The sequence below is a fragment of the Lonchura striata genome, chromosome 2 (assembly GCF_046129695.1).
Source record: "Lonchura striata isolate bLonStr1 chromosome 2, bLonStr1.mat, whole genome shotgun sequence".
NCBI lineage: Eukaryota > Metazoa > Chordata > Aves > Passeriformes > Estrildidae > Lonchura > Lonchura striata.
Genome location: NC_134604.1, coordinates 87606631 through 87620565, shown reverse-complemented (window position 1 = coordinate 87620565; position 13935 = coordinate 87606631). Strand labels below are relative to the sequence as shown.

The 13935-nt window shown below is 47.1% G+C and overlaps 1 protein-coding gene across 3 annotated transcripts in view; it reads right to left on the bottom strand.

Annotated features, from left to right (window-relative positions):
• MAP4K4 (mitogen-activated protein kinase kinase kinase kinase 4) overlaps positions 1-12212 on the bottom strand; it is a 163533-nt gene extending 151321 nt beyond the window's left edge. The window contains exons 1-2 of one of the 3 annotated variants that reach the window (XM_077781543.1): positions 11578-12212; positions 11150-11215 (exon numbers count right to left, since the gene is read on the bottom strand). In XM_077781543.1, coding sequence (XP_077637669.1) covers positions 11150-11215; positions 11578-11634 — 123 coding nt within the window. In that variant the 5' untranslated portion in view covers positions 11635-12212. The remainder of the gene's footprint in view (positions 1-11149; positions 11216-11577) is intronic. The other 2 variants (XM_077781544.1, XM_077781545.1) reach the window with 2 other exon arrangements.
• Positions 12213-13935: the final 1723 nt, after the last annotated feature.

Below are 13935 nucleotides of genomic sequence, written 5' to 3'. Positions count from 1 at the left end.
ACGTAACTACTCTGTGTTCAGAGGTTTAGATTATATCTCCGTCATGTATTTCCTGGGTGGCTGGGAATAAATTACATCAGTTCCACACCATACTTCCCTGCCACCTCCTCACCCTGTATTAAAGCACAGTGGATAACCAGAGTATCAGAGAAGCACAAGAGAGTTCCACTTCCTTCTGTGTGTATACAGGAAATTGCCATGCAACTGAAAGTTCAGTTTAACAAATGGTGCGGACTCTGAAACTTCAAGTACTTCAGGAATGTCAACTGTAGCTGTTGAAGGAATAGCCAGGATATCGTCTCAAAAAAACCACAAGTGTTAACCAGAGAAAAGATACTTGGATTTACAACAGGTTGAGATTTTAACACAAGATTCACAACCAGACTAAATTCTACTAGCTGAGCTTACAGACAGGAAGAAGCAATTACAACAACACAGGTGGGAAAAATAAATATATAAAAAAACAAACAGGTTTGATGGGAAAGCATACCTAACAGAGAAGCACACATTTGAATAAAACTGTTTGAACATCAAGCACTAAATTACAACCCTTATCAAGATCATCAAAAAGCTAAAGTACTTCTATAATTCTCACCTGACAAACAGTAACCTAGATTAAATGTGCTCTCTGTAGATGTATAATCTACCTGAACAGGAACAACCCTAGTGCTTACTGCTGAAGCACAGAGAGGACAGACAAGACACTGACTGCTTTTCACACTGATAGATTTATTTCTGCACAACTTGTGAAGGATCTGGTTGAGAAAAGCCATCTCATAAAAGTTATCATATTTCATGTAAGAGTGCAGAGAATCCTAACTGAGAGGAAGCACATTCACCTCTTGGTACATGCAAAAACAGGTCACTTATGAGTTTTTTTGAGAACATAGATGTTTCCCTTCCATGATGGGCCAGTGGGGTTTTACATGTCACTCACTTTCATACATTCACTTACAAAGGTATCTTCACTCTTATTATATATCCCACAAAGAACATGGACTGCAAGAGCTGCTACATACATGGTACAGCGTGGGGTCAACCTGTCCAATCTTAAGATATTCAGAAGACATAAAACTGAGACATTAATCAAAAGTCCCCATTTTAACTAACAGACAGAGACTCAGATAAAGAGCAATTTATCTCATCCTATGGTAGTTATCTCTAGAAGCCATTCCTGTTCTCTTTCTCTCCACTGAGTCCAAGAGCACAAAGCTCAGATCAGACAGCAAAAGGACAGTAAAGCAGCTCACCTACTTAAGCACCTTCAAAAGTACCATCCATGCCCACTGTACAGAAACAAGCTGTGAATTACTGAACATCTGTGTGTAAAAGCAGCTCTCACTACAAAATGCATTTTTTACCCATCAGGCCACCATAACATAACTGAAGATACATAGCACTCTTCAGTTTTTTGGGAAGCACAAAACAAATTTAATTGGGGCTTCCAGTCAGCAAATACCTCATTATTATTTCCAAACTCTGCTGCACCAGTTTCCCCAATAATTACTTTGATTATTTCAGTAGTTCATGGCAGTGGATTACAGCTAGGGTTCACCAGCATGCTGACTTTCTTTCTGCACCCCTATCTGTAAGGGTTTATAACTCAGTTACAAGTGTTCCCTCTTGACAACAGCCTTGTAAGACGGGCATAGCTGTGCCTCCTTCTAAGTTATCTACTGATTTTCCTTTGTGAATCACAAAAATAAAGAAAAATAATGAACAAAAATAATATTGGGGGGTCCCTGATTCTAAGATACATAAACCCAAGCATGGCATAGAATACTTTATGATAACACATTAAGGCCCATAGACCTTAAGTTTTTCTTTTCTGCATTCGAAAACAAAACAACCCAATACCATTAGACAGCTCAAAGTTTAGGGAGCAAGTTTTGAGACAGGTTTCTTTTGTTTTGAGCTTAGATTTTAAATTAAAATAATGAACTCTTGCTCACTGTCACTCCCCATAGCTACTCTCTCTGTCCTGGGAAGAAGCTCTTGAGACTGCCAGAGCTTAACTGAAACTGTCTTATTTTTAAGACTTCAAGTAATTTTTAACAGTGCCAATCCCAAGCTGCATCAGCTTTGAGGCAAACCAGCAAGAATAAACTATTGGCTTGGTAGTCCACAGGAAGTTACTAAAACAGATTTGATGCAACCAATTATTTTGAGCTGGTGCCATTCTTTTACCTACCTAGGTAACACTCCCATTTCACCTCTGTCCTCTGGTGAAGTTTCCAAGTGCAGAAACTACAGCCAAAATGTCCACACCATGGACTCGTACAACATTAGAAGATGGTAACCCAAATATTTACACATAAAACCAGCCGGACTTTCAGAGCCCTAAAATATCCAGTGGACTAAGGGGAACTTCATGGACAGACAAACTGAAAGGAAAAGACATTTTGGGGGATAAGACATCATAGAGTGAGTAGTCAAAGAAGAAGCAGAGGGATGTCACAGATGGACGTGCAGACCCGCGTTTCCATGTGCAGGGTGGCATTAGAAGGAAAACCTTCAGAAGCAGGTACAGAGTGGAGCAGCACCACACCTCCAAAGCTGCAAACCTACAGTGCCCAGAGGGATCTTTTAGGACTTTCTAAAGGTGAGGTGGTGAGAAGAGCACTAAGCACGTGGACTTCACCAGCAGCCCCAGAGCCACGGGGCTACTGGGGTGCTCAAAGGCACACAGAGGCAGGGGAGGAAGCAGACAAATGTCCATGGCACACCACCAACAGCCCCAGCAGCCACACCCTGACCTCAGCCCACAGCAGACCTTCTCCAGGGGTAGCACTACCTTGATCGAGGAAGAGAGTGGCTACAGTTCATGTGGCTCCTTCAGCCACAGGTACAAAGCCATGAGTCACTGCAATCCCTGCACGGAGACCAACTGCTATCAATGTGCCACGGGACAGCTCCAAAGGGAGGTGACAGAGACATACTAGATAAGCCCTACAATACCAGTATAACTGCATCCATGTTAGGAGTTTTACCACGTTAGCTGTTTTATTGCTAGACAGGCCAATCAAGACCTGTTGGCACTTGCAGTGTCCTGTTTGTACAGTGATAATGTGCCACAGTGCCAGAGCAAGCCGGGGAGGTGCGGCTCCAATGGGAAAGAAGCATCCTGGTAGGAGTGTGAAACAATCTCCCACAAAAGACATCCCTCATTCTGGCACATGGTCATAACACAGCTAGGTGGGCTAAGGGAGGTGTCCTCAGCCTGGGCCATGCTGAAATCAGCGTAAAAACCTTTGTCAATGAACATTCCCCTGGTGCACATAAACCCAAAGCCTGGCTGACTAGTGAGCTGCCATGGCTAAAAGCTAATCTTTTTCATAGTATATATTTTTTTAACATCAATTTTATGTGCTAATGTTTCTACTAACAACTAAAGTGTCCCTTACTTTTTCTTATACTAAGTACTTCCCTGACTCCATACTACTTTTTCTTGCCCACAACTATGAACAGTCCTCTAATTCAGTCTCTACATTTAAGCCATATTCTCCTTCATCTTCTGATTTCTTCTGTAAATTCACCTTCAGTCAACTGCTTCTCTCTGAACTGTCCTACTATCTCTTCCTAACTCCACATCTTCCCATAGATTTCACCCTTCATTTGCAACTATAATGCAAGGTCAAGCAGAAGGCTACAGATAAGCCTTTGGGAGATGTCAACACCCTTCATGCCCACACAGTTGAGCTGCACAGAGCATTAGAGATAGGACTTAGTTACATCAATTTCTAAGTAAAGTGGAGAGAAGCCTACTCCATCCATACCTCTGTCTGATCCTTATGACCCTCAGAAGTGCAAATTCTCTGAATCGGTGAGCATCTCCTCTCCCTAGTCCCTGTGATTTCATCCTTCTTTAGTGGTGCTTTTCACAGATTTCCCAATCAGAAGCAAATTAAAACCAACACCACTGAGGTCAAATTGTAATTATTCATTACACTCAGAACAGAAGATTTCACTCTGCTGCAGGACAGTAAAGCCTGAGAGAGTAGGGGAGTACTTTGTTGGCAATACCATCGAGTCTAGTCAGTATTTGCCCCTCATTCAAAAAGCTGCTCTGTCCTTTTTCTAACACTGAAATAGATACCACACGAGTTAGGACTACAGGGGCCCATGGCTACCTTGGAGGAGATACATCAAGCCTTGCCCAGGACAGGACAGGGGACCAGGAATGAGGCTTAGGTGGAGGTATCATGAGCTTCACAGCAGTGTATAGGCCATTCAGTAGTACTCCACAACTTATAACTAGTGTAATATTTTTGTGCCTCTGTGAAAGTGTTTCACAACACATCCAAAGCAGAAAATACATTTTAGAAATAATATTGGGACGCAATGTCAAAATCCCCAAGCCCTTTACAATCAAAGCTGCCTTAAGGTTCCCAAGAGGTATGCACAAGTGTGGGCTTTTTTCCTCCTCCTTCCCATAGCTCTGATTTTAGAGCCAACAGTATCTTTCCTTGAGCCTGTGCTAACCTGAGAAATAATAAGGGACCCATAATGTTACAAACATAGAGTATTTGATAAGAGAACTCTTGTGCAAAGCTATGAAATCCCCTCCCAAATCCACCTCTCGTTCAAGCAAGCTGAATTCTTTCCACCACTTTCTGTGGGCTGAGACCGAAAATAACAATGCAGATAAGGATCTTACTGTAACTTTGACTACAGTCAAGCTCACATTGTGCAAGTCAATGCTACTGAGCTTAAATATCCATGTCATCCAAAGCCTGGTGGAGCCAGAGTGTACAGTCAGAAATGTAAAATAAAAAAAACAAAAATACCACTTTCCTCCAAAGAAAACAGATCTCAGGAGGGTGGGCATACAACATACCAGGTTAAAATCACTTTTGCAAAGGCAAGTACCACTTGAAAAGATGACTAGAACATAATGTGTATATACAAACACATGCTAGACCACATGAGAAAAGTTAGCTAGCATTCTCATCCAAAAAATTTATACTAAAAAATGTGTGTGAGGAAGGCAAGGAAATGCAAAGGGTGAGCACCTCTTATAATGAATGCTGCACTGCCTTTGGGGATGTTCCTCACCATCATTCCCTTGGGTGGGAGGTGCAGGCCTGCCATCATCACAGAGACCAAAAGAAGGATTTCTGCACACCATCAAGCCAAGGCTCTGGTGCCTGGAAGTTGACAACATGTCACCAAACTACATTACACTGCTAGGAGAGAATAAAAATTAAGTAAGGAATGAATGGAAGGTGTGCATTCCTGGTTTCCTCCTTTCTTCACTATCCCAAAGTAACTAAAAACCCCTACTCCAGGCCTTACAGATAAAGCTCACCTCCCTCATGCCTGATGCAAGAAGAGACCTTGATGGGGAAAACCATTCACCCATACAAGCCCAGGGAAATTACCCCCACCATTGCCAAGGGGGAGAGAGCCCACAGATGTAAAAAGCAAGGAGCAAATACCAGATGATTTCAACTGAAATTTTATCCACACCAGTTGAAATATCTTCCAATAGAAAGGTGAAAAAAATTTCTAGGAGTCAGCACAAAACTCTGGGTTGGATCTTGTTACATCCATCACCTCCAAGCCCTGCACACACCCAAGTACTAGACTGCTGGTTCCTCTTCTAATTAGTTCAGAATAAGGAGTCCCTGCCCCAGGAGTTTGCAAAACCCCCACATTTTGCAAAGAGACAGATGGGACTGGGGGAGGAAAACAAGAGGGACATGTGGTTACCCACAACTGGCACATTGCTTTCTTTTCTCTTAGTTTTTTTTTTTTTTTTTTTTTTTTTTTTTTTTTAATAAAAATAAATATCAGTAATCCCCACTGGCCACCTGCCTAGCTTTTGTGTATTTAATTAAGAAGGATTTGGGTGATGGAGAACTGGTCAAAAGTTCAACCAGTTTAGGGGAGGACAGGAGAGTAAACATCTAGCTGAAGGACCCAAAAAATGCCAACATTCCAGCCGCTGCCTGGTCCTTCACGATTTCTAAAACAGCAAGGTCTCACTTTGCAACACAGTCCACAAAAAAAATCAGAGGAGTAAGGGAAGAAGTGCAATTCATACTTAAGAGAGCTAGTCTGGATCAGTTCCTGAAAGCCAGTGACCTCACTGATCCCCTGTACAGTTTTTCTTTATAGTGATAAGACTAGAATTGTATTCATGTTTAACTAAAATATTTGAATACAAAATAATGTCCCTTTAGCAGTGAGAGAAACAAAGGGGAGAGAGAGCAGAAAAAAACACCCTTAACTGAGTTACTAGAGAATACCAAGAACTCTCCTATCTTCCTACCCTCCCAACACAGTCACCTTATAAGACAGAAAGTCCATTAAGACACAAATAGGGTATCCTTAGTGTGGGAAAACATTTAACAAAGTTTTAATTTACTTTCAAATCAGCATTTAAACGATCACATCTTACATCACTTCCTTTTACGAGCCAGCAGTTAGACAATACACATCATTTACATGCAGTTTTGGAAGGCTGCAACATAGATCAACAAAAGATGCCTTCACTATGAATTAACTATTACAAGACTTTAAAAAAGTCACTCCAGCCTGTGTTGAGGGCAATTAGGAGTATCATCCTCTAATTCTCATCTTTCTGGTGCACCCCTGTTATGCCTCAGAACTCCCACAAATACATCCTTCCACCCAAATTATTGCTGCCACAAGAGAATTACGATGTCTGTGAGATGTAACAGCACACTCAAAATGGTCAAGGTGTTAGATGTCTTTAAAACCAGACACATACACAACAAAAGAGAAAGTGACTAAGCAAGTTAACATAGTTCAGTGTCAATAGCAAAATTACAATGTTTTATGCCTCTATGAATTATCAGATGATAGAGATTTTAAAATTTCAGAAGTATTAACCAATTACCTTTAGGTCACAGGTAATTTTTACATTAAAAAAAAACCCAAGATACCAAAAACCAGAATGGAAGCAAACACCCAGTTCAGACCTTATCTTGAGACAAATTTCAGCAGTGTTCTAATTTGGTGCAAGCCAAACTTCATATTAAGCTTATGGGATGTAAAAAGCTAAAATCTAACCGCAGCAATGCTAAAAATGCTTCTCCCACTACTTGCAAAAGATCAAAAAAAAAGCCCTTAAGGCAGGCGGTCACTCGGTGAGCTGGCTACGAGTCCCGGTCACACGGCAGCGGGACCGGGCTGACTCGGGAGGGGAGGGGCAGCACATCCGTGCGCCATCCCGGCCGCGGCGGGCACGGCCCGGCGGGCCCGGCGGACACCGCCGCCGCCCTGCCCGCCGGGCCCAGCGGCGCTGCCGGCGGCTGGCCGGGGGCGGCCGGGGGGAGGCCGGGGGAGGCCGGGGGAAGGCCGGGGGAAGGCCGGGGGAAGGCCGGGGGAAGGCCGGGGGGAGGCCGGGGGGAGGCCGGGGGGAGGCCGGGGGGAGGCCGGGGGGAGGCCGGGGGAAGGCCGGGGGCGGCCGGGGGGAGGCCGGGGGGAGGCCGGGGGGAGGCCGGGGGAAGGCCGGGGGGAGGCCGGGGGAAGGCCGGGGGAAGGCCGGGGGGAGGCCGGGGGGAGGCCGGGGGGAGGCCGGGGGGAGGCCGGGGCTCCCCGGCCGCCGCGGGCACAGGCGCGGCCCGGGCCGGCCCGCACACGCCGCTCGACTGCCGCCAGCTGATACCGACCTACCCAAGGGAAACTTCCCCCTCCCAACCCCAGAACTGGCCTGGGACTCCTTAAAAGTGTGAGAAGGACCGAGCCAGGGGTTCTGCGGCCGGTCCTTCCCGCCTCGGCTCGGAGGGAACGCTGCCGGCCGTACTTGGCAGCGTTTAACCCTTTGCTTTCTCTCTGATCTAAGTGATGGAACTTCCTCGCCGTCGTTCTCGGGTTTCGAACCAGCTACGAAAGGGAAAACAACTCCCATTGCCCAGGGTTTCCGAGCAGCAGGAGAGCTCTGCTTGGCCCCAGGATGAATGAGCCAATCCCTGCTGCCCCTTCCCCTGTGCTGGGCAAAGGCTTCCCCAAAACACCTCTTCCTTTCTTTACATACCCCAGGGCTGGGGAACCTCTTTTTTTTTTTTTTTTTTCCTCATTAATTCACCACTGCGTAACCAGCTGCTCGTGACACACAAAGCTTCTTCACACAGGAGAGGTGTAAGCAAGGTTTTGAAGATGAAAATAATAAAAACTCTATAGATTTCAGAATCACAGAACTGTTTGGGTTGGAAGTGGTCTCAAAGATCATCTAGTTCCAACTCCTTTGTCACAGGCAGAAACACTTTACACTAGACCAGGCTGTACAAAGTCCCATCCAACCCAGCCTTGAACACTTGCAGGGATGGGGCATCCACAAGTTCTCTGGGCAACTTGTTCCTGTAGGCCACCAACCTCGCAGTTAAGGATTTCTTCCCAATACCTAATCTAAACCTACTCTCAGTTTAAAGCCATTATCCCAATTCCATCACAGCAATAGAAAACTTAGTATTTTTACCATCTCACCACTGAGGTCTCAGGCCCACAGTAACACTCCACATAAGCCAATGCATCAAATGCATAAAATGCAGAGTAACTCGACTTGCATTTAGGTGCCAAACATTCAAGGGCTACCCTCACATTTCATACATGTATAAACATCTACACACCTACATATAGCTAAATAAATAGCTAAGGTAGAACTAGCTACAGAAATATCACCAGCCAGATAGATGAGCTATTTCCAGCTAGCTCAGCTAAGGCAAAGGGGAGAAAAACAGGACTATTTTCTGCTTTTCAACAGGTTGGCGCACTCCCCTTCCCAGCGCTGCTGGAAAGCTGACTCCCCAGCCAGGCAAGCGACCTTCGGCATCATCGGCGGGTGTATGAGCTAGACAAAGAGATAACGTCATGGCCTCTGCGCTCCCTGCGTGTCCTCCCGCAGTGGCAGGTAGCCAGCCAATCCCGCTCCCGGGTGACATCATCGCTGATGCCTCTACACGAATGTGGAAGTACATCAAACTACATCTCGGAGCTCGGCTCCTCAAAAGCAACCTACACCCCACCCCCCAGCCCCTTGGGATGACAGACCGCTAACAAGGGAAATAAAACCATCCAGGAAGAGAGATTTCAAGAAGTGGTTGCTGGGTACAAGTAAAGCAGAAGGCAACAAGCAAACATGGCATAAACACGTTTTTCCCTTGGTTATGCAGTTCCCATGAAAGCCCTCAAAACATACACATACAGTCTCATCGTTGGGCATCCCTGGAGCATTTTTCCTAGCAAAAAAAGTGCCCAAGAAAAGGTTTGGGATTTTTGTTTTGTTTTGTTTTTTGCAACAACTTTTGCAACAACTGATTTTTAATTTTTTTTTTACATAATTTCATTACTTAAAAAAAAAAAATGCTTATCACAGAAAGAAAGTTTTTTTGTTTGGTATTATTTGTTTACATACAGCCCTGTTAGGTGTCCACATTATCAGTGTATGTACACAAATGTAGACAAATACCTAAGAAGAAGCAGTGCCAACCCAAACTTAAACACCTGTCAATCCATTACTGTCCAGCAGGTTCTATAGCAAGAAAAAAGGTTGCCTGTTGCTCCCCATTATCACAGTGACACTGATGACATCAGGTGTTCAACTCTTCCAAGACAATAAATGCATGTGCCCAGTTTCATTTCTAATACTAACTATTCTGGAAGAGCTCTACCTTACCTAAAGAAAACTAAGTTTAACATTTCTATTGTCAAGACTGTTAAACTAAGGAGAACTTTGCTCATTATTCAAAAGCATTAACAAGTACACTGAGAAACAATACACTAAATTGCAATAATTAACAGGAGAGTTTCAACTCACACATTCACACCCCATTATTTTTCTTTTTTTTTAATAAGGGTTCAGATGATGCAAGCTCTGGGAGCAAAGGATTACAGAAAAAAGTTGTGTCCTTTCAAATGGCATAAAAAAATTAAATAGTCGAGGTTGTGTCAAAGCTTTTACTTATCTTCCCCGTCTCCTGTGGCCCTTTGAGCCACATTCTTTTTCCCACCTTTGTACCAACAGCAGCAGTCTGGCTATTCCAGCTCAAGTCTTAAAAAGCAACTAATACACTGCACAGGCAGACCAATTCTCCATCAGGAAGGCTGAGGTTCACGCCCTCAAAACAAACTGACATGTGTTTCATTTGCAGAAGAGGCAGCAAAGCACTTTATTTACTGGAGCATTAGTTACCGGAGCTGCAAGCAGCAGTATCTTGCCATCAGGGAAACGCGGACCAATTACAGTCCCTTGTTTATAAGCAAAAAGAAAAACAACAACAACAACAAAAAAACAACCAAAAAACAAACAAGCAACTAAGCATCTTCATCTCTCCTTCTCTCTCCAAATGCATCTTGCATTTCTACAGTTTAAGGCTAGAGCCTTCAATCTTTAGCCAAGTATTAAGTCTGTGCAAATAATTAGTCCTCCTGGTAGCTAGCACTCACTGCAAAATCATGCAAGCTCAAGATTTGTTTGTTCCACTGACTGCACACTAAAGGGTAAAAAAAGAAAAAAAGAAAAAAGTAGGCTAGTTTCACACCCACATGGGCACTCTCTGATTTCTATTTTTTAAAGTCATACACTTGTCAAACAGGTTATTCTGGGAATTCTGATTTCCACAAAATAAACTTCTCTGCTTTGGTCACTTATTATTGTCACTCTGCACCCCTCATCTCTGCACAGCCCATCAGATGCACACACCCCCAACTCCAGAGCTTCAACACTCACAAGGAAACCGGGTGACAGTTTTAATTATGGCAAATGTCTTTGTCTAAAGTCACTGCAGCAGCAGCAACTTCTATAAGGATTTCCAGCAGCAAAGCTGAATAAGCCTGTGGACGTGTTTGTATAACCGAGCCAGACTCTGACAGCGTCCACTTGGTTTGGTCATTTCTCTGAAAGGAGCACAGAGAAGAATAAGGACAATAAAGGCGTATTTCATCATTACAGGATGGGTACTTGGGAGAGTAATTTGTACCCGTCTAAAAAAGCAGAAGCCAAGAGGCTGACAAACTTGACAAGGCCAGCAACAATGACAAGGGCAACACTTCTACCACCCCTCACTGTTCCGGTTGCCAGTGCGGGTGGCTCGCCTTCAGCCGTGTGCTCAGCCCGGCGCAGACACCGGGTACCCTCTGGAAGATCGGCAACAATAAAAGGAGAAGAAATTCTGACACAAACCTTGTAGACTTGCCCGTACGTGCCATTGCCAACCACTTCCACCAGTTCAAAAATCCCAGCGGGGTCCTAGGGGGAGGAAGGGGCAGAAGGGGCGGGGGAGGAAAGGGGAGAAGAGAAGTGGGGTTACATTTTTGTTCAGGCGATGGCTGCTGGCAGAGCCCAGCCAGCGAACCCGGCTGCTGGCGGCGTGCAGCTGTTGCGCCCTGTTTTTCCACGCACATGCCAATACATGCAAACAAAGGAAAAGCAGCCCAGGGCCGCGGTCCCCCGCCCGCCCCCGCGGGAGGGCTCCCCCCATGCGGCCGCGGCCCCCGCGCCCGGCACCGGCCCCGGGCCCGGCCGCTCCCACCCCACCGGCCGCGCAGCCCCGGCAAGGGGCGCGCCGACCCCGGGGGGCCCCCGCCCCGGCCCCCGGCACCGGCACTCACCCGCAGGGAGGAAAGGTCGATATCCACCAGACTTTTTGCAGGAGAATCGTTCGCCATTTTCCCGTCTCTTCTTTTTTTTTTTTTTTTTTCTTTAAATATTTTTTTCTTCTCTGTTAAATAATAGCGAGGCCGCTCCCCCCTCCCTGGAGGAGCTGTGAATTGCGCGGAGCTCCGCTCCTCTCCTCCCTTCCGCCCTTCTTCACTCCAGCCCCGCTGGGTTGAAACTCTTCAGCATTGGGAGGGGTTGGCGGGGGGGGGGATGATGGATAGATAGATGGATGGTGGGAGGAGGAGGGAAAGGGAGGTGAAGGAAGGGAAGGAAGAAGGAGAAGGGGTGCTGCGGTTTGTCCGTCCGTCCGTCTCCCCGCGCTGCAGTGCGGGGCTGGATCCCCCCGAGGATCCCGGCCGGCCGGTCGGTGGCTGGGCGGGTGAGTCGGTGGGTGCCCGCGCGTCCCCGGCGGCAGCGGGCTCACACCATGTCGCGGCGGCGGCGGCAGGAGCGGCGCCGGTGCCGGCAGCCTCTGGCAGCCTCACGATGCGCCCCGCTCCCTGGCATGGCACGGCACGGCTCGGCCCGGCCGGCGGCGCTCACGCCGGGAGCCGGCAGTGGCAGCCGCGGCCCCGCTCTCGCATGGGGGGGCGGCTCACGCCCAGCGCCGCGGCGGAGCCCCCGCCGCCTCCGAGCCCTCCCCGCGGCGCTGCCCTCGCATCAAACGGCGCCGGGCACCGGCGGGCAGCGGCTGCGCGTCCCGGCGGCGGCGGGGCAGGGGCGCGGGGCTGGAGCGGGGTGCTGCGAGCCAGACAAAGATAGCCGGGGAGGAGGAGGAGGAGGAGGAGAAGGAGGAGGAGAAAAAATATACTGCGAGCGGAGAGAGAGAGAGAGAAGAGAACAGCTCCCCCTTCCCTTCTCCAACAGGAAAAACCGGCGGAAACGCGCCCGCACCAGAGCACTGCTGGGTAAACTCGCGGGGAGAGAGAAAGAGAGAGGGAGGGAGCCAGCGGGCGGGGAGGGAACCGGCCGCGCAGCCTGCCCGCCCCGCCGCCCACAATAGCCCCGCGGGGCGGGGGCGACCCCGGGCGGCCCTTCCCCGCCGCACCGGCGCTGGGCCCCGCCCGCGGGAGCCCCACGCGTGCCCGGGCCCGGGGCAAGGACGGAGCCCTGCAGCCCCCGCCGCGCCTCTGCGGGACAGCGCGCTCCGTGGGGGCCTGTCACGGCTCGTATGCACCGTGTGGTGGGGATATTTTCCCATCCCCGGTGAGATGACCAGCAAAATGTCACAGTTCCCCCCTGCCTCGAGATCCCAGGCCCACAGGAAAAAAAACATTATGTCTCATGAAGAGATTTCTACAGAAAGACGGCCAAATCCTGGCCCACAGAACCAGACCCATCTCTCATATTTTAACACATCGTTTACTGACAGAGCTGTCTCAGGCCCCCTTCCCGCCCAGAAGAATCCTCTAGCAGAATTTGAATCGTGGAAAAATCTCATTAACCTCACTTGAGCAAGACACATCAGGCAGTTTGACACAAGTGTAAACCTTGGCAGGATTTGTTTCTCATTGAAGTTTTTTATCACACTGATATGGCAAAAGTGTTACCTGCTTGCAAGAGGTCGAGTTTCCTGTGGGAATCGGGGTTTTCCTGTCTTCTAATTTAACCACAAAATTACATATACATAGCTATAAGTATTACAGAAACATACTTTTGAAACAAAGCAAACCTGTTGAGCAGAAAGTTTAAGGATAAATTACCATAACAGTTTAATGGCATACTTCATTTTCACTTTAAGTGTAGATACAAAGAAAGGAAACTTCAGCCTAGACCAGGAAACTTCATTCTCTGTACAGGAACCTATAGTTAGGAAAAGGCAAGTAATTTCAAATGTATTTGATGCTGTGTCTGCCCAAGTGCATGCACAGGAGTAAGATCAAGTCTAGAGATGCAGTAGGTTTTGAAAAGTGTATTTCTACAAAGATTTATTATCATTGGTCTGGTTTGCATTACATGGTAACTCAGCCTTTTTATGTGTAAGGGAAACCTTGGTAGGTCAGATCCATTTCCTGTCTGTCCCAGCATCCATCTCCAGATTTAGCCAGTAGTAGACACTGAGAGAAGATCACAGGGATACTTTAACCATCCAGTAATACTTCCCTGGCTTATTTTACCAACTCTCTACAGCTCAAGGAGCTCTTTAGCAGCATTTGGTGTCCCTGCATTTTGTTTTTTTTAATTGTGTTTTCCTTCCATTAGATTGGCTGTTTACTTTCTGGATTCATACATGCTTGTGGCTCTCGCAGTGTCCTTTGGCAGGGAGTTCCAAAGGTGAGCTAACATGTTGTGTGGAGAGCACCTTTTGC